General features: G+C 40.5%; 1 protein-coding gene across 1 annotated transcript in view; it reads left to right on the top strand.

Moving 5' to 3' along the window:
* The window catches only part of spire1a (spire-type actin nucleation factor 1a), a 36,378-nt gene that overhangs the window by 1,888 nt on the left and 8,658 nt on the right, over positions 1-25,832 (top strand). The window contains exons 2-6 of the mRNA XM_039820913.1: positions 4,465-4,496; positions 13,886-14,146; positions 20,515-20,640; positions 24,043-24,172; positions 25,017-25,058. Of these exons, the coding sequence (XP_039676847.1) occupies positions 4,465-4,496; positions 13,886-14,146; positions 20,515-20,640; positions 24,043-24,172; positions 25,017-25,058 (591 nt within the window). The remainder of the gene's footprint in view (positions 1-4,464; positions 4,497-13,885; positions 14,147-20,514; positions 20,641-24,042; positions 24,173-25,016; positions 25,059-25,832) is intronic.

Raw genomic sequence — 25,832 nt, 5'->3', positions numbered from 1 at the left:
ATTAATATGTGAGAGATGAAGCTGGGTGTGGGAGGAGGTGTGGCTGTCAGCATAGCTTTGGCACTGAGGTTTTATCCTATCTCTCCTGGGAAGTTATTAGCCACCTTTTCTTCTTATTTTCCCCTCCCCTGTTTATACCCCCACATAAGATCTCTCTCTTGAGCTAACCCCACAGTCCAGCTTTCCCTCATCTCAGCATATTTAACCAACCAGTTATGTTTGCTGTGTGTGGAAATTACACTCTCAGTATAAACCGCTATAATTCAGCCTGTGCTGCTGAAAGAGTCTTGACACTGCTAAAAATGGAATAAATGTGATGATTAGAGGCACAGACTTTAGAAATCTGATGAGTTTGGAGATTACGCAGAGTCCTTTGCTGTTCCTCTGGCTAGTGGCTGAGGTATTTTGGGACAGCTCGGCCATGTCCTGATTCTTATTAGGCCTGGTGATGAGAGAGACGTGAGACCTATTAAGCTTTCAGTAGCTCGGTAGCCAGTTTCAGAGGTTGCTACCCCAGCAGAAAACCAGTGCTTATGCAATCTACGTATGGCCTGTACATGAGTCCGTGACAAGGTGGTATTTTTTGGCCAACACCCAGACCACCAACACTGAGGTCTTCAAGTCACTCTTCCTATCTCACTGCTTGTATCAAGATGTCTTCTCAAGCCAAACACTGCAGGAAGTGTGTATTTTTGTGAAGCATAGTAAACAGAATCCGACTATTATATTCTTATAAGCAGCACGGAGTCCAAGTCAAGTGTTTATTTTCGGCTCAATTGATGCGAGATCCACGCTTCTCCTGCTGCAGTCCGATCAATTCACACACACAGCGCGGGGAAGAATATGTTCACTCCCTCTCCACTTTGCCTAGATAAGGGCCTGAATAAAGCCTGAATGCTGCATCCAGATGATGCTCTTGTTTACACCCAATATTTTCAATGATTCATATACAGTGCAGAGGATTTGTTGATTTGGTGCATGCAAACTGGAATGTTATTCATAGTTGATCTGGTTATGTCATTGAAGGGGTTTAAATAAGGATTTACAATCTCTTGTGTATTTATTTCTTAGATTAGAGTAGAAATGGGTATAAAAAACCTTATGTCTACCCATCTGTATCCCACTCTCTGTGAACCCCTTTTTCAGCAGCCCACAGGTTGGCATTTCTCTGAATAGGATAGTCTAGGGGACACTGCACACTGCTCCAAATATGCCCACTGTGACTTACTTGCTCTAGGAGAGACCAGGGCCCTGGCCAAGCCATCTCTCCTTGGCTGGGACAAACAGAGGATCTAGTGTTTCCCAAATGAGTGTTGGTGGATGACGGTTTATTTTTTGCTCCCATCTGTTAGGTGTAATTCATAGTGACCTGCGCATAACTGAGCTACACTATGAAACAAGTATTTTCCGTGAATGTCTCCTTAAGCTCTGTATAGTAAAAATTCATAGTATGCAGCCACAGCAGTCGGACTAGTCCCTTTTTTAAAATTTTTTTATTACTCAATCATTTCCTCAATTGATGGAATTTTAAACTGAAATGGCACTTATATTAGCATTCTAAGAGATGACATGTCTGGCCAAAGTGTCTTATTTATATGCAATGAACTAATTTTACACTCTGGACTGGTGTCAAAGTCTGCAGATCTATCTCTCTATTTGTACTTTCACCCCTGACGTTACTCTTACTGGCAGTTACTCTATGTTCCAGTCACTATTTCCTAGTGATTAGCTGTCAAAAGTAAAAGTGCATGTAAAAGTAATCTGTCCTTTTTTTTTTTTTTTATTAAAGGGGTGATAGAATGATTACATAGGATATTTTACACTGTTCCTTAAGGTCTCCTAATGGGGTATGTAACATTGGTTAGGCTGAAAATTGCCCGAATGCTATTTTCTTAGGCCCTTAACTACCCTGTGAATATGGCTCTATTTGGAACAAGAGCTTTTCTTCCAAATATGGTATGCTAAAGAATGAGCTACGCGCTGATTGGTTTGAGCAAACTACATAGAAACACATGGGAGACTCGGCAGCAGGCCTCATATTTCAGACACTGCAAAGTTATACATTGTTTGTCGGGCTATTTCGTTATTAAATTCACTTCTGAGACTTTTTTAAGCGAGAAATCAACTATATAAAGCTCAAATATGGGCCGTTTTCCAAAAATTGATGGCTAATTGCAAATTTGGTAAGACTGTGTCGTATGGCTTGCAGCCGCGCGGCCGCCCGCCGGTGCCGCCTCGCCGCCCGGCCTGCCTTCCTTCACAGACCCCAGCCTGCTATGAGGTACTTGGAGCTCCGTCGCGGCTGGCAGCCCACAGCAGGGACTACCAACACCGCTGCCCTGACAGAGCTCCAGGGCCTTCAACTCCCCTCTTCCTGCTAGCTAAATGGCCCGTTGTGTGAGAGTGAGAGCACGGTCAGCGAGCTTGTTACACCAGCAATCTGTTACCACATGTTACACACATGTCACGCCACTTATACAAAATCTAACTAAAGGTCTCATAAAGCTAACAACGGTGTCCGATTTCAAGTTAATGAATATTTGTGAAGACAAAGTGTTTCGTTAACTGTGACTGTCCCTTCAATCCTAGCTACAAATCACGGATAGTTAGCTTCCTTTTCGCCTTAATTCGAGTATATTTACAGTTTGAATTTCGTCACGCCACGTATACAACATCTAGATAAATGTCTTATAAAGTTAACAACTGTGTCAGATTTCAAGTTAATGAATTTTTGTGAATTCCGGAGGAATTCTAAGAGGAGGCTAGCTAGCTCTCATTCATAGAGCTCCATCCAGCCGCAGGCTCTATCAATGAGACTCACGGACAAGCGTCGTTTATTTCCCCAATCATTTGTTTAAATAACTCAACACATTATAATTACACACATTAAAAGAGTAACTGGAACCTGTGGTAAGAGATTGCTGGCGTAACAAGCTCGCTGACCGCGCTTTTACTCACACACACCGGGCATTTAGCTAGCAGGAAGAGGGGAGTTGGAGGCCCTGGAGCTCTCTCAGGGCAGCGCCGTTTCGTAGTCCATTAGCCCAAAAAGGTGACTTTGCGCGGGTATGGAGTGCTGTGGGTTGCCAGCCGTGACTGAGCTCCATCTACCTCACAGCAGGCCGGGGTCTGTGAAGGAAGGCAGGCCAGGCGGCGAGGCAGCTACACAGGCAGCACCAGCCTCTGAACTCCGACACACAGTCGGACAAAATTTGCAATTAGACATACATTTTCGTAAAACGGCCCATATTTGACCTCTACATAGTTGATTTCTCGCATAAAAAAGTCTCAGAAGTGAATTTAATGGTAAAATAGCATATGAACAATGTATACAATTTCTGAGATCTGCACGACCTAGATTCAGAAGACTAACTGATCTCAGGTCAGTTGTGTAGCCTATGCAAATGTTGGGGCATGACAAAGAGAAAGACTAGAGCCAAATGAGGAGGAGCCGCAATAGTTGACGTCAACTATGGGGCTCGTTGAGATTCCCCCGTTTTCAGAGGCAGTTTCAAATAGTGAGATTTGCAGAGAAAAGAGGTGTCAATGGGATTTAGAGGTTCTATGTATGTCCTAGTTACCCACTAAACTGTCATTATTCAACTATGACAAGGTAAAATCAGTTTTGCATTCTATCACCCCTTTAAAGATCATTTTTTGGGCATTTCTGCCTTTTTAATGGATAGGACAGCTAGATATGAAAGGGGGAAGACATGCAGGAAATTGTCACAAGTCAGACTCTAACCCTGGACCTTCTGCGTCGAGGAATAAACCTCCTGTATATGTGCGCCTGCTCTACCAACTGAGCTAACCCGGCCACGATATTCTGTGTAGTTTTGAGCTCTTACATGAACATCCAGATGTACAGGTGTGCTGGAAAAGCCAGTAACAGAAGAAGAGATAAGATTGTCAAAGCATTCATTTTATCTTTTGTCCAATAAGAGAGAGACCAACTTCAGGTTTTTCCCGTCCGTTTAGGTTCCTGTAATTTGTTGTTAAGAAAAGGCTTCCTTGAAAGGTCATGGTTAAGGTTCTTTATTATGATTTTCCATTTTGAGAGAGGACAATTTCTTTCTCCCAAGTAGGAGTCCCAGTCATATCCTTATAGTCCTATCCCTATAACCAGCCCCCAGTGGCAGATTTTGACACCTCAGTTTGCCTCAGGCAGTGTTCAGTGTCTGCAGAGAAAACATAAATCTTTAACTCATCAGTAGTTTTACAGACTTCTTCAGCGCTGGCGAGCAATCATGCTTTTCAGCTCCCGCTAAATTTAGTCTCGTCTCCATTCCCAAATTTAATATTTTATGTTCTGTAACACTGTATGGGGTGTGTTTTCTGTCTTTTAAAGATGTCTTGCACAATTATACAGAACATGTCCACAAATAATTTAGAGGGTGTGTTTGCACAAATGAATAACTATCCAGTGTTTGAGTGTGAATAACTCTTAATGTTCTGTCATTACAGATAAATACCAACCTGCCCCCACATCATTGGAGGTGAGTTTCACATGACAGTCTATTTAATTGCTACAAGTTCAGTTTTAGAAAAGAGTTTTTGTTTTCAACAAGTGCTGGTAGAGTGGTTTGCTATTATTTGTGGTCATGCAGTTTTATTGTCCTCAAGATAGAATATGCTGTTGTTGTTTTTTTATTTTTTATTTATTTAAACAAATGTAAATTCAGTTACCAGGTTTAATTTTTTCCACACCACAACTATCATGCATTATTTAGTTTGCTAATGACAAAAATATTTCACAAACTGTTTTCACAGCTTGCCCACCACTGGAGCAATTGCACCACAAGTAGGCTGGTGTGGCCTCTATGTTGCAATAATATTGACATAGCCTTGAGAAAGAAATGTCCTCTATATCGAGCCAATACAGAAGGACATTTAAATGAACATTAACTGATTATCAATGCTGGTGAAAAGGGATGGTATTTTCTTGTGTGTAGCTTTCTCTTTAGGAACTGATAGAAATGTAGATATGCCAATGCTCCGCAGCAACAGAACGATAAATTGTTACCTATCCAAATGTAAGAATGACAACCTTTCAAGTGTTTGACCCAGCGATTGAGTCCTGACCGGTGATGCACACGAGTAAGTGGGAGTGAGCTCTGTGCAAATAGCACTCTCTACTTTGTTCTATACTTATTGTGTTTGCTGCACTTTGATGCCGAAGAGCACTTAAGAGAGACTACGACTTCTTCTCTTTTTTTATTAAGTGCATTACTTTCTATATTATTATACACTCATCGAAACCACGTGAAGAGGACACGTGTCCACTGTCTGTTAGGCCAAGCAAGGTACACTGTATAATCCTGGGAGGAGAAGTCTCTCTTAAAGCTTTATTATGTGTACATAGACTAATTACACAGAGAGTCGTCTGTCAGCTCTGAGCAGTCTGATCGGCCTTCATGTTTGCATATTAGTTCATGTGATCATGTGTGTGGTTATGCATGACATAGTTGGCATATAATTTCTCTACCTCAGCTCACTCTTTCCTCTTCTTTTTACACTATGTTTTGCTGGTTGATGCTGTGTTGCTACTTGCATCATTAGCTTTGATTGTACTGTTTCTACGAATAAACAGCGTGTTGCCTTGTTGTTTTGTTGGAATTGGAAATATGCAACATCTTGCACAATGGCTATTTGTGCATCAGCATGACAATCCCACAGACACAAACACGTGGCCAAACCTTGAGGACACACCTGTTTTTAAATCCATTTTTAGTCTCATGCTAAAAAACAAAACCATGGCAATGTTGGCTTGTCCAGTCCACCATTTTGGTCCAGACTTAAATATCTCTACAAACCTTCATGGCAATCCATCCAATAGTTGTTGAAACATTCATGATCCCCTGAGGATAAACCCTACTGATTTCTTTTCTTTTCTTTTTTTTTTTTTTACATTTTAAACATAAGCATGTTAGCATTATTATGAACATGTTAGCATGCTAAAGTTAGCATTTAGCTCAGATCACAGCTGGCTCACAGCAGAGCATAGCTGTAGTCTGCCCTGTTTGATTTGTGTTGTTTTTATGTGCTCAATGTAATTTAATGTTCTTAGACAACATTAATGGAACTATAACTTCACCCTGGTACTTTTCCTTGGCCTAATTATATTCAGATCATTTGGAGTAAATTGATTTAGTGCACGCAGCAACTAACCCAAACACGGTAATACACAGCAGTGCTCTCCCACTTGGTCACATCTTGGCCATAGACCTGCGTGCCTCATTTTTTGACATTGTGTGTGTTGTGTTTCAGTCCCTTGTGTAAGTGAGTCTGCCAACTAGCAACCCTTGAGTCTTTTGGTGCTAATTGCTAGCCTGTGTTGAAATTACCCACTTTTCCTCACTTCCACCATAGAACCTGTGCTGGGATAATCATCAATAATCTCAAACAAGATACTGATTTGTTACTTGCTTTAAATCTGGTCATGAGTAAGCTTCTCTCTTGTGGTGCTTTATTGTCCCCTTCATGGCTAGTAGTAAATATATTCTTTTTGAGGAAATTTGTGTGAGATTTGCACCTTCTGTTGTAGCCTTCAGGACAAGCTTAACCCAGTTAGTCCTCAGTTAAAGGTTAAGGTGAGATTAGTTGTAGTATCCTATTACAGTTCTCTAGTTTTCCAGGTCTGCTCGAGTCCCTGTAGCATCATTTTGGGCCAAGACCATTAGTTTGCCAGCGTCACGCACGATTGCATGCATGGATTTTGACATGGCTCCTAATAGTTTCAGTCGTCGGTCAGCAAATTGCAAGTCTAAGGGTTTATTTTCATTCACCAAGTTTGAAGCGTTGTTTAGTCACAGATCAATTTTTTTCTTGTTTCAAAGTTAAATTCCAGATTCAAATCACCATACTCACTTATACTTTTTCCAGATGGTTATAGGTTAGATTTATTTGGCTGTTTGGCTCAGATTCAGCAGAGCAGTGCATATTTTTTTGCATGTAAAAAGTGTACAGTAATGGCTTCCATGCTGCAGCTGGTTGAACAGGGGCTGAACGTGTCTGCATGTGAGGCTTCTGTGTTTTGTGTGTGTCTCCTTCCCTGCTTATACCAGTCACTGCAGGCAATGAGCTCTGTCTCTACAAAGACTGTTTCTTACATTTTAAGAGGGAAATAATCTTTTTTTTTTTAACATAATTTTTAATGATTGCTGCAGATTCTTTTGCATGTGTTTTTTATTTTTTATTTTATTTTATGGCTGGGTGATTTAATCAAATCAGATTTTCTTAAATATTTTCAATTACGATTTTGGCTTCAAACGATTATGAAAACAAGATAATCAAGATAAAATGATTATTGTGCCGCATTCTGTTGTGAAAGTTATGCTCTTGTTTTCTCTCAATAAATTTATAAATCCAGCGTACCCCTTCCTTTACAGTGCTGTACTTTTGGCTGTGTTTTGAGTTTCGTACTGGAATATGTTGAATACAGTATAGATTACCAAAATGTATATGTTTTCTGTAGGTGGTGGCCATGCACTACATCTTTTATGTAGGGAATATTCAATGTTATAACTTTTTTTTATTTTTATTTTATTTATTTTTTTAGGGGGAATGTGCAATATATTGGTGTAGTGTATCATGCAATATTCTTTGTGTGTTTTAACTGTAGTTTGTTTGTACATGTAAATGTGGTGTATATAGCCTGTGGGCTGTCACATGTTTTCTTGATTGACCATGACAAATGTCTCCTAAGGGAGACAATAAAGCTTATCTTAATTTATTTTGGTTTACTTTTATTTCTTTTTTTATAAATTCAATATGTTTAGTAGGTTGTGGAAGTGAACGTTAACTTACAAAACAATTGTGTGCTCAATATTTAGATTTAGATTTTTGCCATAATCGAGCAGCCCTAGTGTTTTTTTTTTTTTTTGGGACAGTTGTCTGTGGCTTTTGAGTCCACACATACAGTAGTCCCCTGGAGTGATTGGCACCCAGTTTGGTACCTGTATGCCTGACATTTACCAGTGACCTAGTTGTTATATCCTGCTTTTATCCTAATCAATCAATTGGTTTTTGTGGCATTGACAGCTACACTTAAAAGCTTCTCATATTATAGCTCCCTAGGGTTACATTTCTGCCTATACAGGGATATTCACAGCAAGCACTTAACCACAGAAATGCAATTTATTGAGTAGTCTGAGCTCTTTGTCGGGTTATTCTATTTATATCAACCACAGAAGAAATCTTTTTTTCATTTTCTTCTGGTCCAGTCAGGCCTGAGAGATTAATTGAATTTCCTTTCAGTCTGTCAAGTTTACTAGGTTATCAGATCTTTTATCACATATGTTCTCAGTAGCTGTTAGAAAGTCCGGTGTGGTGTTTGGATTACGACAATTGGGTTTTGTGTGAAGAGCATGGTTTTTCTCCTCACAGAAGCGGCCTTTCAGATTTGTTTGGAGTTTAGAGCCACTGTGGGTATTCTGACGACATTTTAGGTCAAACTGTTGACTTAACTGTTGTGCTGTTGCAGCTGATGAATAATGGCTGTAGTGAAATAAACTAGACTCTGTGGGTTTGCTGTTTTGGGAGGATCATGTTTTTGGCACATACAAAAACTGTTGTGTGCACCACCATGTAATCCTAAGGCTATTTGAGTTTTATCTGGAGATGCTTTTTGTTTAAAATATATTTTCTCTATCTAACCTGCATCTCCAATATCAGCTTTTATGCCTATATCACCCTGGTAGTTTGAAATGATGACCCATGTCAGTGATGGCTCTTTGATGCACCGGGACATTTTCTCAGTCCTCAGCTGACCTCATATATTAATGCAAAGTGGACAGTTTTTGACCAGGAGATATGAATGGCGCGTTTTTTTTGGGGGGAGGGGGGGGGGGGGAAAAGCCTTTGGGGGGAAAGACTTCTAGATTTAGCTCTGGTTATGTAACTGTCTGTGTTGTGATGGCTTTGCTCTACTACTGCAGCAAATGCTGAAGGCTGCTTAGCTGACTGTTTTGTGAACTCAGATGGTCACAGTGTTGCCTTGGGCTGCAACTACAAAGGCAAGAATGTGATTTTGTTAACTCCAACCAAAAAATTATGTCAGGCCTGTTTGCTGTAGTCTGCAAGAATACAGATGTTTGCTTTCAAATGAATAGTGTTAGTACTTTTTACACTTTTCATATATTTGAAAAAGGCTAGAAAAGGATTTTCATCAGTTTTTATGAAGCACATTTTGTCGTGTATTTTGGGCTACTATAAGATCCTTAATTGACATACACCGGATGGATTATAGGTAACTTTAGCGTCCGTTGGTGTTAGCCATGCTGCTGTAAGGACATGCTGTTGGACTAATAAACGGTAAATATTCCGTCGTAGTCTGGGTTATCATTGTTAAATCTAGTAACATGAAACCGTGAAGAATATAACTCATATTGTTCACAATGACACTTTAGCACTCCTTCCTCCCAGACGTGCCCTAGCTTTAACTCCATCTTAATCTGAAGTCTCCTGCGACGGTGCAGATCAACATGTCAATTCATCAGCTCTAGATGTTTGCATATCCATAGACATCAACATGACAACTGATATGTATTGACCGTTAATTCATGGAAAACTAGTAGTAGTTGTATTTTTCTGTGTAAACTGAGCTCTGTGGTAAAAGACTCAGTAGCACATAAGCCTGACCCCATTATGGTTTCTCCTCTTGCACTGCTTGTTGAGCCATCTTATACAACGTAGAATATGGTTATATGTTTCGGTTTAGTTTTTTTGTAGGATGATTTGTCCTTTCAGTTTGCCCAATATGAATTAAACTGGGAGTTAATCAGATATTTTCTTCATTTATTTAACTTTCGTCTAACCGGAGGTAGTCATATTTAGAATTAATCACTTTTCATTGAAGTTCTGGTCAAGAAAGCAGCACAAACGGTAAATGCATGAGTTTTAGCCTCACCAGAGATAGCATTTATTCTCATGAGTGACCAAACTTGCTTGCTTGCCTGTCTGAGCTGTTTGGCATGAGAGCACACCAAACAGATGTTTTTAATTATATGCCCCTGGTAGTCAAAAGGCCAGTGTTTTGCTAAGTGAACAGCTTGACCCATTTTATGTGGAAAAAGTGCTCTTAATTTTGAGTGGGCACAAATGTTTTTAGAAAAAAATCTTTCTGTATTCATTTTGTATGATTCGAGCGCTGCCCGAAACGTTAGTTGTGGCAAGAAACTATCAAATTGGAGTGCTGTCCTAGTAGTTTTATTTCTGATTATTCACTTTTAGATCCAGCACCCAGCCTTCAAAGCTTTCTAAGTATACACGCAAGTTGAGCGCGCCCAGTCCTGTGTTTTTAATTTTTAATTTTATTTTTATGATTTTATCCATCATTTTAAGTCTTACTTTTATAGAGTTTAGCTATTTTGTACTGTTATGCTGGCTAGCTCTAGCAATTAGGATTTGATGTGAAACGCAGCGTTCCTTCAGGAGACAAAGGTTATTCAGGAGTAAAAAATTCTCTTCCTATGTGTCATTGATTCTCAAGATGATGTCTCTGACATGGGTCTTCATGTGAGAAGGAGATTCTGTAGTATAAAACAACTCATTGTTGGAAAACATGAGCAATGATGTCATGCACACGCTTGTAGGCATCAGTATTTGTTTGTGGAGCGTGAGAAGCGTTGTTTCCGAGGGAGGAATATTCAGTTCAATTCGTTTTTCGTTTGTTTTTTGTGACACACAGGGTACCATTTATTTATTTTTTCTTCTTTTTTTCGCACCCAGATGACTCATCCTGCTACATTTCAGCATTTGATGCAAATGTTGGTTTTCTGTGTCACCTGTGGTTGTCCGAGGCCACAGCGATGGGAACATATGAGTGTTTCATCCACTGTGGCAGGCTTCCACCTATCCTGGGTGGAGCCTGGTTTCAATTAGCGGTTTTGCTACCAAGCATTTCTGCCTGTGCCTGAAACCCAGCAGTGGATTTTCTGGCTGTTTTCCCCCAACTGTTTATCCGCATACTTGTTTCCCTTCCTTCCTCCTCTGCTTTGGCTCCGTGCCTCATTCCTGAGTCACAGGTCTTCAAGTGAGATTGTGAGGTATAATTAGAAAACCTAGCTGTAATTTTTCTTCTTTCTTGGATGCTGCTGGCTATCGATACTTAAGATGCTTCTTCCTCATTCCAGCTGCTTTCAGCTCATAGTGGACTTGATGTCATTCTTTGATCACGAAGCTGTTGCAATACTACCATGGTTGGTAGAGTTATACAGCCTTCACTTGCATTTGTTTCTAGCCATTCATATCAGGACTTAACTGTATTTGTTGAATTCAGTCTAAGCTGTTATTTATGCTCTGGAGCGCCTAAAGCTTGGACAACATAAACCAGATTATTGTACAGGGTTCTGTAATTAATTAGCCGTTAGCCGTTCTGTACCAGGCAGTTGATTATTACAAGCCATTTTGTGTTGGCAGGGAAATTGGATTTAAACAATAACTGTTGGCTTAATCTACCCATGCTTTGTCAGTATAGCAGATGTCCCTTTTTTAAATGGAAATGTAGTGTAATGCAACTGCTTAAATTACACATGGACACAAGAGTATTTTCCACACTTAAATTTTGTTAATTCACTGTACCTGGTCCAGTGTAAACCCTTGCGTCCCTTTGGCCCATGAGTGACACCCCTTGTTCTGTCTGCACAGCATTCCCTAATCTCCGCCCACTACAGTGCATGTTGTCCTACAGCTGGATTATAAGGTTACATAATAAGACCCTTAAGGAAAAGGATATATATTTTGGCCCTGGGACAGGATTATCATCTGCACACACATATGGTTGATACATGATAAGGGGAGGAAAAAATGGATCAATAAGTTGGTGTCGGAATATTCAGAAGGCTGTTGTTACTTAGTATTTTATGTTAGCCTACTGGTGCTGTACTTTGCTCCCTATTCAACATCTTTCTATAAATCAGAGTTCAACTGACAGGTCAGGGATTGGATCCATAAAGAAGAAACCTACAATCCCATAGCATTTTCTAATGATACAAGTTCAGAGATAGACCTACCGTCCTGCTCAAAAGTGTTGTACACTTAACTCTTTTTACAAGACGAACATAGTGAAGCAATACAAATGTTCTTGTTTATTTTTTATTTCTACCAAGTTTTATTATACATGATTTCTCGTTCAAGGCTCTTGTGACTTTAACATCACGGACATGAAACAACCCAACTGTCCTGTTATAGACATGACTGTTTTTTAAAGCTTCTCACCTTTTGTAATGGGGAAAGCTAAAGCGGTAGAGACAGGCCCTGTTAGTCAGGTGATGTAGAACTGTGATGTCCACACCATTGTAAATGCAGAGATGAAGAAAACGTAGATAACTATGGAAGTGGATACCAGCTTATAATTTCAATGTAATAGGCTCCCATTTTCACTGTTAAATATAGAAACAATGCAACATATTGAGAAATGTCATGCTATTTAGAAAGGAAACATCTAAGTGAGTTTAGTCCAAACGTGAGGGGTGGCACTTTGACTCTATAGTATGTCAGTTATCTAATGATTTTCACCACAGCCCAGGTACTATTCTCTGCTACCTCACCCAAGCATAGCCAGTCATGCCTGACAACACCAGCTCCACCCACATCAACATTGTTTTATTTGGACACCTCCCTTTTTCAACAATGTCGCTCCATTCCTTTCTGAATAAGAACATACAGTACAGTAATGAAGTAATGCAGCAGTGAGTTGGCCCCTCATTTTATTTTTATACCTCAACAAAGCAAATTCAAAATAGCTTTGAGGTGTTGCTTGTGCACAAACAAATCGATTGCAGCCAGCAGTTTCTATCCTCATTCAAATCCTGTGCAAACCTTTGCAGTTGTACACTGACATAACTCTCTTGTTGGATGTTGTAGAAAACGATGATGAAGGGCAATCTATAATAGATCACTGGAAATAGGAAAAGGGATGCAAGTATATTTTCTTGCTGTCTGAGAGTGCACTGTGAAGCTGTAGTGCTGTATTTAGGAAAATATACAATATCACATGACTATTGGATCACGGGAAAAAAAAACTAACTTCAACTTGACTTCAATGGCAGTTAAAATATAAGTGCTGGAAGTAGTTAAAAGTGTCAGTTAAAGTTGTCCTGAAAGAAAATGTATTCCAAGTGTAGAAACCAAAAGCAATCCTTCCTCGTGAACTTTTCTCCAGTGTAGAACGTTTAGCTCCTCTTGCATCCACTTGTAGAACGGAGATCAGTGGTTTGATTAAATCAGGAGGGGACAACTTGTCATGCTGCAGTGAAAGAACAACTTTGTCTCGTCCTAAACCGGATGGTTGTTTGAGACATTTTGGAACAAGCTGCAAAAACAAAGGTCATACCCTGCTTGTTAATATGGGGAAGCAGTGATGAAATAAAATCATCCCTAGATTATGGTAATAATCACGCTGTTTGGAGGAACACTGTGGCCTCGTTTCACATCTGGTATGAGGACATGAACTGTCTTCTTGTCTGTTCAGGTAAATTGAGTTTGTTGTAGATGTAGTTGATATAGAACATTGTGGCACACATAACAGCAAGTGCAAAAATGTCCGTGGACAGGAAAACAATTATTTTACTACCTTGCTAAATTAGAAATGTCCCTCAGCTTCCCTACCTAATTGTCAAGCTAGAGAACCATTAATGTGTGTATATACTAATTGTTCATATTCTAATTATTCTTTAATCTTTCATACCTAGCTTAGAAGCAAAACCTCTGATATTGTGGAAGGCAGTGGATTTCAATCTTAACTAGACCCCATCCTGTACAGTTATTTTTTTCTTCTGTAGAACCTCCATTGAAAGGAACTCTTGTATTGGTCCAAAGTCTATAAAATTGATTTTCCAGTACATAATAATAATCCCCACCATCCCATTTGTCCATTGTCCCACAGGTTATTGACTCACTCGGTGTCATGATTTACAAAGCTCTGGACTTTGGCCTCAAAGAAAACGAGGAGCGTGAACTCAGCCCGCCGCTGGAGCGCCTGATCGACATGATGACCAACACAGAAGAAACCGAAAGTGACCCCTGTCCTGACGAGGGCTACGAAGCCACAGAGGAGGAAGATGAGTGCGAGGAGGAGGAAGAAGAGGAGACCATCTCTGCCACCACCACAGTCACCAGCATTCGCAGCTATCGAGACCTCATCACGGTAGGTTCTTGTTGGGGGGGCGGGAGATTGTGGATTGATGAATGCTTGATTTTTTTTCTTCAAGTTTCAGTAAGAGGCAACCTGAGATAAATCAGGTGTGTTTCAAACAAAATTACAATCCTCCCACTCTGTTACACTCCCATAATAAGTCTATAATTTACTGCAACATTTTGATCAGTCATGTTTTTGAGGGATCAGACTGACTAATCGAAGTTGTCATAGGCGTATTAAATGTTCAGATTTTTCTTTTGCTTTGACCATTTCCTCCTTTTATCCCATTTTTTTTTTACATCAGCTCTGTTAAGGGAGTCATTAATACACCTCCAAACATATTCCCTTGATAGGTCAAGGGAATATGTTTGGAGGTGTATTAATGACTGCATGTGGATGGGGAATTTACAGCATGACAGAATTCCCCAAATAGCTTTTGAATGTGAAACTGACAATTATAGCTGTGTAAACACGCTGGCTTTGGGGGAATAGGCTTAGAAACTTTCACAACCCATTCCTTCCATATAATAAACCCTGGTGTAGAACACAAACATTAGGTCTGTTTGCTGCCAGTGCGTGTCTTGCCTTGCCTGGCTCCTAATTTCTCCAACAATAATTCTCTTGAGTGTAAACTGCTATATGTTGGTATGACATGGCTGGAGTAGATAACTGCACATTCCTTGTACTCTGCTGTTCTGTCAGGCAGAGGTAGGTTGGGACGATAAGAATTCCGCAAGACGTGAAGCTAACAAAAGATGACCCAACTTGTGAATGAAGCATCCCACTAAAACAGGAATAGTTCAGACGTTAAATGTGCTGAATGAGTTTCCTCATTGCTATTGTGAAATGTAGTGAATTTAGCTGTCAGTCTGGAGTTTGGATTGTAGTCCATTTTTTAATTCTGGCTCATCAAATGCTGAAATGTGAGGTACAAACTGATATAGGTGGAGTCTGTGATTTTGGAGAAAGACATTTGAACAAACAAATAACCCCTACCATCAGTACTCCTTCAATTTTTCAATTCAATTTTATTTATAGTATCAAATCATAACAAAAGTTATCTCGAGACACTTTCCAAAACCCCAACAATTACAGTAATTCCATCAAGAGCAAGCATTAGCAGTGGCTATCGCGACAGTGGCAAGGAAAAACTCCCTTTTAGGAAGAAACCTCGGCAGACCCAGACTCTTGGTAGGCGGTGTCTGACGGGCCGGTTGGGGTGTGATGAACAGTGGCGATAATAGTCACATTAAAGGTCACAGAGATTTCGAAGGTTATCGTGGAAGTTCATGTCATAGCAGGGCACATCGTGTCATACTGAGTAGTGCTGTCCCCTATACCGGATCCAGACTACTCTGTGCATAGGAACATCACAGCAGGGCGTTGCGGGATGAAACGTGGCGCTGCAGAGCATGGGTGGATGCAGCAGGATGCAGCAGGATGCAGCAGGATGCGGACGGGATTTGCAGAGAATCACAGAGCATAGCTCTGCGAAGAAGAAACATAAGGACCGCGGGGGAGTAAACTCCCCAGAGCTAGATTAGTAACAAGCAATTCTGGGATAGCATGCATACAGAAGTAACAAGTAGAGAAGAGAGAGCAGCTCAGTGTGTCATAGGAAGGAAACAGCAACCCCTGCAGTCTAGAATTGTAATAGCATAACTAACTACAGGAGAAGCAGGTGGGCCGGGTTAGGTGGACGCTGCAACTCCTCACCCCTAACTATAAGCTTTGTCAAAGAGGAGGGTTTTCAGTTTACTCTTGAATGCGTCAACGGGTGTCTGCCCCTCGAACCCAGACTGGAAGCTGGTTCCACAGAAGCGGTGCCTGATAGCTGATAGCTGAAGGCCCTGGCCCCAGTCTACTACCAGAGACTCTAGGAACCACGAGTAGCCCGCATTCCGGGGAGGCGCAGTGCCCTAGTGGGACAATAACGTACTAAGAGCTCTTCTAGGTATGATGGTGCTTGACCATTTAGAGCTTTGTAAGTCAGGAGGGAGGATTTTAAATTCGATCCTAGACTTCACAGGAAGCCAATGCAGAGAAGCTAATACAGGAGAAATATGATCTCTTCTCTTAGTTCTCGTCAGAACACGTGCTGCAGCATTCTGGATCAGCTGGAGAGCCTTAAGGGACTTATTTGGACAACCTGATAATAAGGAATTGCAGTAATCTAGTCTAGAAGTAACGATTGCATGGACTAGTTTTTCAGCATCATTCTGAGACAGGATATTCCTGATTTTGGCAATGTTACGAAGATGGAAAAAGGCTATTCTTGAGGTTTGTTTTAAATGGGCGTTGAAGGATATATCCTGATCAAAAATAACTCCCAAATTTCTGACCGCAGTGCTGGAGGCCAGGGCAATACCATCCAGAGTAGCTATATCTTCAAAACGAAGTTCGGTAGCGTTGGTCCTATCACAATAACTTCCGTTTTGTCTGAGTTTAACATCAGGAAGTTGTGGGTCATCCAGGATTTTATATCCTCAACACACGTTTGAAGTCTTGCTAACTGACCACTTTCATCTGGCTTAATTGACAGATATAATTGGGTATCGTCTGCGTAGCAGTGATAATTAATTGAGTGTTTCCTAATAATATGTCCTAGAGGAAGCATATATAAGGAAAATAGAATTGGTCCAAGCACTGAGCCTTGAGGAACGCCATGGCTGACTTTGGCGTGCTTGGAGGGTTTATCGTTAATGTTAACAAATTGGGATCGCTCAGAGAAATAAGACTTAAACCATTTTAGTGCAGTTCCTTTAATTCCGACTAAGTGTTCTAATCTCTGTAACAGGATTGTATGATCAATAGTGTCAAAAGCAGCACTAAGTTCTAGTAAAACAAGAATGGAGACAAGTCCTTTGTCTGCAGCTGTTAGAAGGTCGTTAGTAATTTTCACCAGTGCCGTCTCTTCAAAACATTGGCATGTACCAGATTTAGCATCCCTCCGGCTTTCTTTCTCTGTACATCCATGGCACAAGCACGAACAGAACTTAGCTTGTTTCCCATTTACAGATCCAGGGCTGTGTATAAACACTGGATTTTCAGTGCACACACAAAACGGACAACTGTTTATTGGATTAGAATCACAGACTCCACTTTTTCCTTTTATTTTTTTAAAAATATAAGTTTTGTCTTTTCGCATATTTTACCTGTGTTATATTTCTCTTTGGTGAGTTTCAGTAGACATTCCTGTGGCTAGCCAAACCCATCAGGAGAACATGAGAATATGTCACTCATCTGGTTTTCTCTTTTGTGTCGACAAAAATAGAAAGAAGGAAGATTCCTACTTCATTAGAAATTTGCATTGGTGCCAGACTTTAGTGCCAGTTCTAGTTTAAGTTAATGGGTCGGGCATTGCATGTTCCACTATAACCCATCATATGTGTTTCACCTTTTGAGTGAAGAGTGCTTCCACAACATACAAATAAAATACATTATGTTACGTTGACTGATGTTTTTCTAATCTAAATTTGTTTTCCTTGTTGCTGGTCTGCAAACAGATTATGATACATGACCAAAAGGGGCAAATCCCAACACTTAAATCATGACCATTAAGCTAGAGAGGCTGTAACGTAACATTTTCTATCACACAACACTGCCTGTGTCTTTTACACCTTCACCAGGATTATTTCTTACCAACAGGGTTTTATCTCCAAATTAATGTAGGACCTCTCAACAGAGATATTGCTGGCTAACCTTAGCTAAACAAAGTGCAAATGCTGAGTTAATTTACTAACACAGTACTGGTTAATGATAAAGACCTTGATTCATTGAGGCATATAAAATTTGGCAGTTAGCGCCACATGATGATGATGATGATGATGATGATGATGATAGGAAACACTGATAGAGGTGGCTAACAGTTTGATGGTTTGTTAGTTATTGATAACAAAATGCTCTATTACAATAAAATACATGTAAAATGCTAGAGGCTTGGCACCAGTGATGTATGTGATGAACAATGACCGTTCCTTCCTTTTAAGTTTCCTTGCTTTGTGTCACTAGACATAATTTGGCAGCTCATCCATTACTCTGGCAGGCAGCTTGTGTTCTCTTAAACAATCAGTCAAATACCATATAGGTCAGAGCTTTAAATGGTGCATATGTGATGCTAGTTAGAGGCAATGTCTCTTCATCCGGACAATCAGTTTCATGCTGTTAAAAGCTCTGGTACTGTTTTTAGCTATGCTAGAAACGATACTAAAACTAATGATATTCCCATCAGCCTCAGCAGTACTTTGGGTTAAGTGCTTATTAGCAAATGTTAGCATGCTAACATGCTAATCTATAAGATGGAGAACATGGTCAACGGTATACTCTCTTAATGACATGTTAGCATTGTCATTGTAACCAAGTTAGCATGCTGATGTTAGCATTTAACTCGAAGCACTGCTGTGCCTCAGCTGCTAGCAGGACTATAGACTCTTAGTCTTGTTAGTACAAGGTTTTAGCCTGACAAGCCAGACCCACATCAAGATGTTGGGTCTGGGAACTCACCATTAGCAGGGTCAAAGCCGGTCTACTGAAAGCCTTTCCACTCCCTATTAAGCCCCATTGTACTGTATTTGTTTGCAGTTCCACCATAGTTCCACTGGGGGTGATCGCGGTCCAGTGCAAAATGAATGGAACTCTGGAGCTAGACGGCTAAATTTGTCTCTTTCGCCTGATTGCCATTGAACAACCTCAGATTTGATTGCAGTTTTTGCAAGTTCAACATGGATTATAGGGCGAAAGTTGAATGAACGAGTACTTATGTTCTTTTGATTTCTTACAGGTTGAGTCGTTGTTGCCCATAACACGCTAGCATTCTGCTAATGAATGCTGATTGGTCAGTGAAGGACTGATTACGATCGGAGATCCCGCTTGACGGCATCCGAAGCAGAGCCAGAATATCAGAGTGAATGTTTCGGTGTGGTCTTTAAAACATCAGCAAACTTCTTTCTAGCACGTTTATTGACAGGGAGAGCCTAACCGGTCAGCTGTGTTGTCGATGCCTCGAGAGAACAAAGGAAGCGACTCAGAGCTTGCCGTAAAGCAGTATCTCCGGCCGTATATGTGTATGACGTCATTGACATTTTAAAAGGCTTTTTAGAACAAAAAAAAGCCACTTTAAAAAAAATCTAACACACAGCAGTGTGTATTTTCTTAGCCTCCCCTTTCAAATGCAACCTTCAAATTACTTGACAAAAAATGTATATCCTGAGAAAAGTGGATTTTGAGGGGTATAGCTCCATAGAATCCCATTCATTCTGCACTGGCCTGTGAGCGCCCCCTATATGGAACTCTGGAACTGTAACTAGTTCAGAAGCCGGAAGTAACGAGAGAGTGAAACTTCTTCCCTTATTAGAAATTCTTTGGCAGGGCTCAATTCGAGGGGCGGGATAAACTGTTGTCTTTCAAATTCCTTCTGGACGCAATAGAATAGCGCTACAACCAACCAGAGCAACGGTAGTTTTGACGTATCCGGTCGGCAAAATTCCGAACACATTTTCCTTTTTTAAGAATGACTTCAGTGCCGTTCTTTGTTCTTTTCGCAAAGAAAAGCTTAACTCAAAGTCTTCCAGAGTCGTGCCCAAAGCCGATTCGAAAGACTGCTGTTCACCAGCAGCAGCAGCCATCTTCTTTGTTTTCAAGTAGCAGGGAATTCATGTGGAAACGTCACAACTCTGCTGTCATTATGTTAAGCCCGCCCACCGACTCTATACACGATGTGATTGGCCTGACCAGAGTTTGGTTTTTCCAGCTTGCAAACCAATGAAGAGTTGCTAGACTGACCCTGGCTGCAAATTAGATTTGCTGCCGCTAGGGTGCGTCTAGATTGCTAGGCTAACAAGGTTTGGGTTTGACCGAAGAATTTGTCAATGATTTCAACAGATAGAAAAGCCTATATTATCTTTGTACATGTTCACCAAATGGTGGGTATTTCCATAAAATTGTGCCTGAATAATTGTAATAATTGTCTCTATGTACATTCTTGATATGCATGTTCTTGTTTCAAAAAGACTCACCTTGCTTTAACAATACAAGAGATCTATGTATGCAACAGTTATGTGGGATACAAATATATGTACTTTATGTTGGCCATGTTTACTGATTTTTACATAAGCACGTAAGTAAGCCAATTTTATTTATACAGCCCAAAATCACAAATTTCATTCAAGGTGCTATAGGGACTACAAGTCAAGGGACTACAGATGAAAATTATCTTTTTTTGTTAAATCTGGCACATTTACGTTTTGAGCGTAAACAAAAAATGTCAATTGATGTGAATTGTCCCTTTTTTAAATAAATAAATATGGTCCCTTTTTTAAAGTATCACTATATATAACTCCACTATATATAACTCATTATTTCCTTTCTCTCCTCTACAGCTATGTTCTTCACACCTGCCCAGCCCATCAGACGCCCCCAGCCATTACCAGGCTGTGTGTCGTGCTCTCTATGCTGAAACCAGGGAACTACACACCTTTCTGGAGAAGATAAAGAGTGCCAAGGAGGTAAGAAACTGGCTTGTGACATCTGCGAGTTACTGATAAATTTGGTGAGGATAAGTAACATTTCAAGCTGAAAACCCTAAGATGCCATCTGCTCACCCTTTTCTTTACCACAACCATTGAACATGCACTTGCAAATGACTCACATTAAGCTATTTCAGAAATGGTAAGTAACATCTACACTTTTAAATAATTATCACTCATCCACATTCCCGAAGTTGGCTTATTTTGTCCATGAGTCATACTTAAAACATTTGACTCCTTTGCACGTCTCGAATCAAAATATGAAAGGAAGTAAAAGTGATAGGGGAAAATTGTGCTTGGAGGCACAGAACAGATACAGTACCAAACTCTCTTGTCCCTGGGGGTTACCACTCTGCTGCTTGGTATGTGGACTTACTGTGTAGAATTAAATTGGTTGAGTTAGGATCTGTAAGGCCAACAGGCTTTTTAACACTGGGAAAAGAAAATACCAGAGTGATGCCCAGAAACTGCACAATACAACAAAACAAAGTGGTAATGGTCCAGAAGGATTGAGACTACGGTGGTGTCCCTGTATGTCCTCTTTGTCAGACCAGTTAAGAACTCATCATTGATTAACGCTACTTGGCATGTCTTACTCTTCATCAACATGAATTGGCATCCTGTTTCTGATTTTAGTATAGGTACTGGAGTAATGGAGTCTGATTGGTGATGGATTCCCTATAGAGCTTCTTAGAGACAGCATGTTTTAGACTATTAACCGTTAACTGTTAATCAAGATGTGCTCATTCTTCTTAATCATTAATTGAAAATGTGTCAGCATGAAAACATACTATTAAAGAAATACACCATAGAAGATGTCCAAAAGCAGCTTGAGCAAACCCAGATATTACAGACCAGCATGTATGTGTAATTATAGTCATAAAATACAAACCGTAAGAAATTTCTGGATGACGTGAATATTTTGTGTGTGAAAGTGTGGAGCATAAACTCAATTCTTAAAAAAAGTATAATAAAAGTCCTGTTACACTTGAAGAAATTTTAATGGACAACCTTTTATAAAGTCTTAGAAAAGTGTAGTACAGAGCTGGTGGGGAAAAAAAACATTTGCCCTACTCCACTCAAGTATTCAAAATAGAATTAAATTATTGTACACTCTAACAAGTACACACTTTGTGTCCCCTGATTGGGTTGAGGTTTAGAGTAGATGTAGTCACATGACTTATTCCATAGCTGATCAGACGCTGTAGCTTTGCTTCACAGTATGTATGTACACACTCATGCGTTATGTCCTGGCTGTCTCCTCTGCAGGAGGCACAAGTCATGCAAACAACCTTATGTAATATATGGTTATAGAATCAAGTTTAACCTTATTACAGCAATTTAAGAAGCTTACAGGAGGGCGGGGCACCACGGACCACGTGCTGCTGTACTCTCCCACACTATACTTCTTTTCCTGTCCACCACGTCCTCTTCCTCCTTCTTTCCTATTATCACTCCCTATTTCCGATCCATCCTTATCATTCTTCCTTCCAGCTACTCTTCCTTTCTGTCTGTTTCCGCCCTTCATCTTCCTCCTTTCTCCATTCACTACTATTTCCTTTCTTTCTCATTCTTTCTCCATTTCACTATCTTTCCGCGTTTTCATTTATTATGTCCTTATTTCACTCCTTTCATTTTCCTTATCCATATTCTTTCCTTTCCCTCTATTTCCATCCATTCCTATCCTTAATATCCTATATATCTCTTTCATTTCTCCATTCCAGTCATCCATTTGGCCACCTCTTCTGTCTTCTTTTCTTTCTATTCTCCTCCTATTTCCCATTTCTTTCTTTCCATCCATTTCTTTCTTCTAGTCCTTTCACTCTTTCCTGTATATGTCCATGTCGTTTATGCTGCTGTGGTGGCTTCATTCACTAGTGTCTCAGTGTCTCCATCATTCCACTCTTCTTTCCTCTTCCTTTCTTTAATTCCACTCTTCCTATATTACCTTCTGTCTTTCTTTCCTCCTGTTTATTCCTTTCCTATTTTCTTTTCTCAGCTGTCCCTCCCTTCCTTTCCTTTCCTTCTGGTCGTGTCTTTCTTTTTCTTTCACAAGGCTCATTGTCGTATTCTCTATTCTACTGTGTCCTATATTCCTCCCATTCCTGTCAGTGTCCTTGTCCATCCCTTCTTCCCTTCCTTCTACTCCATTCCCTGTCATATGCTCCTTCCTTTCTTCCTTTTCTTTCCTTTCTTCCTGTTATTTTATTTCCATATTCTCCTTTCGTCCATTATACTTTCCTCTTTTCTGTATTTCCTGTGTCTCATCCATTCCTTCCTCCACTCCATTCCTGTCCATTCCTCCTCCATTCCCATTCTTCTCATTCCTTTCTATTCTCTTCCTCCTCTCTCTCTCTCTCTCTCTGTGTCTTTCTATATATGTCTGTCTCCTCTCCTCTCTCTATATATCTCTCTCTCCTCTGTTCTCTCTTTTCTCTGCCTCTCTCCTCTCTCTCTCTTTCCTCTTTTCCTCTCTCTCTCTGTCTCTCTCTCTCTCTCTTCCTCTCTCTCTCTCTCTCTCCTGCTGTTCTCTGCTGTGTGTGTCTCTCTGTGTGTGTCTGCTGTGTGTGTGTGTCTCTTTTCTCCTGTGTGTTGTCTCTCTCTGTGTGTCTCTCTCTCTCTCTCTCTGCCTCTCTTCTCTGCTGTGTCTTTTCTCTCTGTTCTTGTGTCTCTGCCTTCTGTCTCTGTGTGTGTCTCTGTGTGTGTGTGTGTGTGTGTGTGTGTGTGTGTGTGTGTGTGTGTGTGTGTGTGTGTGTGTGTGTGTGTGTGTGTGTGTGTGTGTGTGTGTATGTGTGTGTTGTGTATGTGTGTGTGTGTGTGTATGTGTGTTGTGTGTTATTGTTGTGTATGTGTATGTGTTTGTTTTTTGTTGTTGTTTTTGTGTGTGTGTTTGTGTTGTGTTGTGTGTGTTGTATGTTGTTTGTGTGTGTGTGTGTGGTGTGTGTATATATGTGTATGTGTATGTATGTGTGTATGTATGTATGTATGTATGTATGTATGTGTATATGTGTATGTATATGTGTGTATGTATATGTATGTATTTTCAGTATTCAGTTTGGTAACATTTAGAGAGTGACTCGTGATAATCATCTGTTTCAACCAGATTGTTGTCATTTGTTATACCAGGACACTGGCATTCACAGTACAAGCCAAATGACTCGGTGTGAACGACGGGAAACATAATGTCACATGCATGTCCATCATCACATGGTGGTGTTGTTTAAGTGATAAACTTTGACTAATAGAAGTGTTAAAGGCCTAATGCAATTACAAAACATGCACTCTTTCTTGGGAAGTGTGTGTGTGTGTGTGAGGGGGGGGATCTCACTATGGTCTCTACGGTGATGGCAGTCGAGTACTCACTTGGTGTACTCATGACAGGTTGCAGCCCGTAAACTGAAACCCCACCCACCACGTCCCCGGAGCCTCCACGAGCGACTGCTGGAGGGCATCAAAGCTGAAAGGAAGCTCAGGCCAGTCTCACCGGACATGATCCGCAGAAGCCGCCTAGGTGAGCCGCTGACAGTTGCACACATTGACATACCCGCGCAAATATTTGAAACTCTGTTCAAACTATCTACTAAACCTTTTTGTTTTTATCTGAAGAAGCCCCGTGATTGTTTCTAACGAGTGAGCGTATGTCTAACTTTCTGCTTTACGAGCCTAACCCCTTCACTCAGGACAAAAACCATTAACAGAGTCTCAACCACATCCATCATGATTACTCTAACAGACCTCTTCCTACTTCGCTTAATCAGAAGTGTCTTAGTGTTTAAACAAGGATCCCATTTACTGCAGCAGCGAGTCTCGAGTTGTTTGCTAGATCTGCACTGCAAAAGTAAGAGTTGTGGCTACTGGCAAATGTTCTCTTGGACTGATAAATTCTTTGGTTTGAACTTAATAATATGATTCCGGTATGTCATGCTTCTCTTTTTGGTTACTTTTATAAAAGCAATGCGTTGAGGTAAATAAGCCTTGTGGTATGCAGTCGTCATAAGCCAGTTGGATCTAATGTTTCAAACCATTTAAGGCTTTAATCAGATAAAAACAGCAAATATGTTGTCAGTGTGTACTGTACAGTGCTTCTATGTGGTAACACAGATGCCTTTTGTAAAGGGATTAAGGGGGTAATATGGAGCAGTGGTTGCATGATCAAACGTATGGGAGGCTATATATCCTAAACGTAATATGGTCTTCATAATGTTAGATTTTCAGGAACTGTCTATATTTGCGAATATGTCTTATAAACTTGGATGATTCATTGACTTCACCGTGCATTTTAACTCTCATGGGTTTCTCTTTCTCCTATTTGCTCCCATTTCCTTTTTTTTTTTAAACATTGGCATATCTGTCAGTCATGCGACCTCTTAGCATGTCTTACAGCTTTGACTCATCAGGTAAAGTTTAACGTCACCTATTGTGTTCCTATTGTCGTACCTTGTGTTTCATTCCAGGTGTGTGTGTGTGTGTGTGTGTGTGTGTGTGTGTGTGTGTGTGTGTGTGTGTGTGTGTGTGTGTGTGTGTGTGTGTGTGTGTGTGTGTGTGTGTGTGTGTGTGTGTGTGTGTGTGTGTGTGTGTGTCCTACTACTGTACCTGCAGAAAAGATGGGTCAACACAGTGCAATCTAATCTCAGACTGTGTGAAATGGTCACCTTGGAGGCAGAATAAAACATAAAGCTTCAGAGCAGGAATACTCAATTTTAGGCATGTCAATATGAATGCTATAAGCTTGACAGCATTCCCAGGATATAGTAGTTACTGACAGGGACCATCTGTGAGCTAGGTGATGAGGCCATAGCCATTGAGCCATAGCCAGTATGGTGAGATTATAGATCATCACTCTGCCCCTGCAGCCAGTCTGCCCTGCTCATCACCCTAATCCGCTCTCACTGAGGAACATGACAAATTACATAACACTGGTGTCAGCAGTCTACCTCCCAGATGATTGTTTGAATGGCACATGACCGTCTGAATGTAGCACTACAGTTTCACAGGATGACCGCAATCCAGATAGGAAGAACCTTTTGCACTGTGGCTGCACTCATTGTTATTCTCTGCTTCCCCTGGCACTTCCCCATCGCTTACCACTCCCTCTGGGCTTTCCAGCTATGCACAACATATTTGTGTGAGCATAGCCCACAACTACACAGCATCCCCTCAGTAAACACCTG

This window comes from Perca fluviatilis, chromosome 13 (assembly GCF_010015445.1).
Source record: "Perca fluviatilis chromosome 13, GENO_Pfluv_1.0, whole genome shotgun sequence".
In the NCBI taxonomy this organism is placed as follows: domain Eukaryota; kingdom Metazoa; phylum Chordata; class Actinopteri; order Perciformes; family Percidae; genus Perca; species Perca fluviatilis.
The sequence above is the reverse complement of the archived record's forward strand: the minus strand, read 5'-3'. Positions and strand labels throughout refer to the sequence as shown.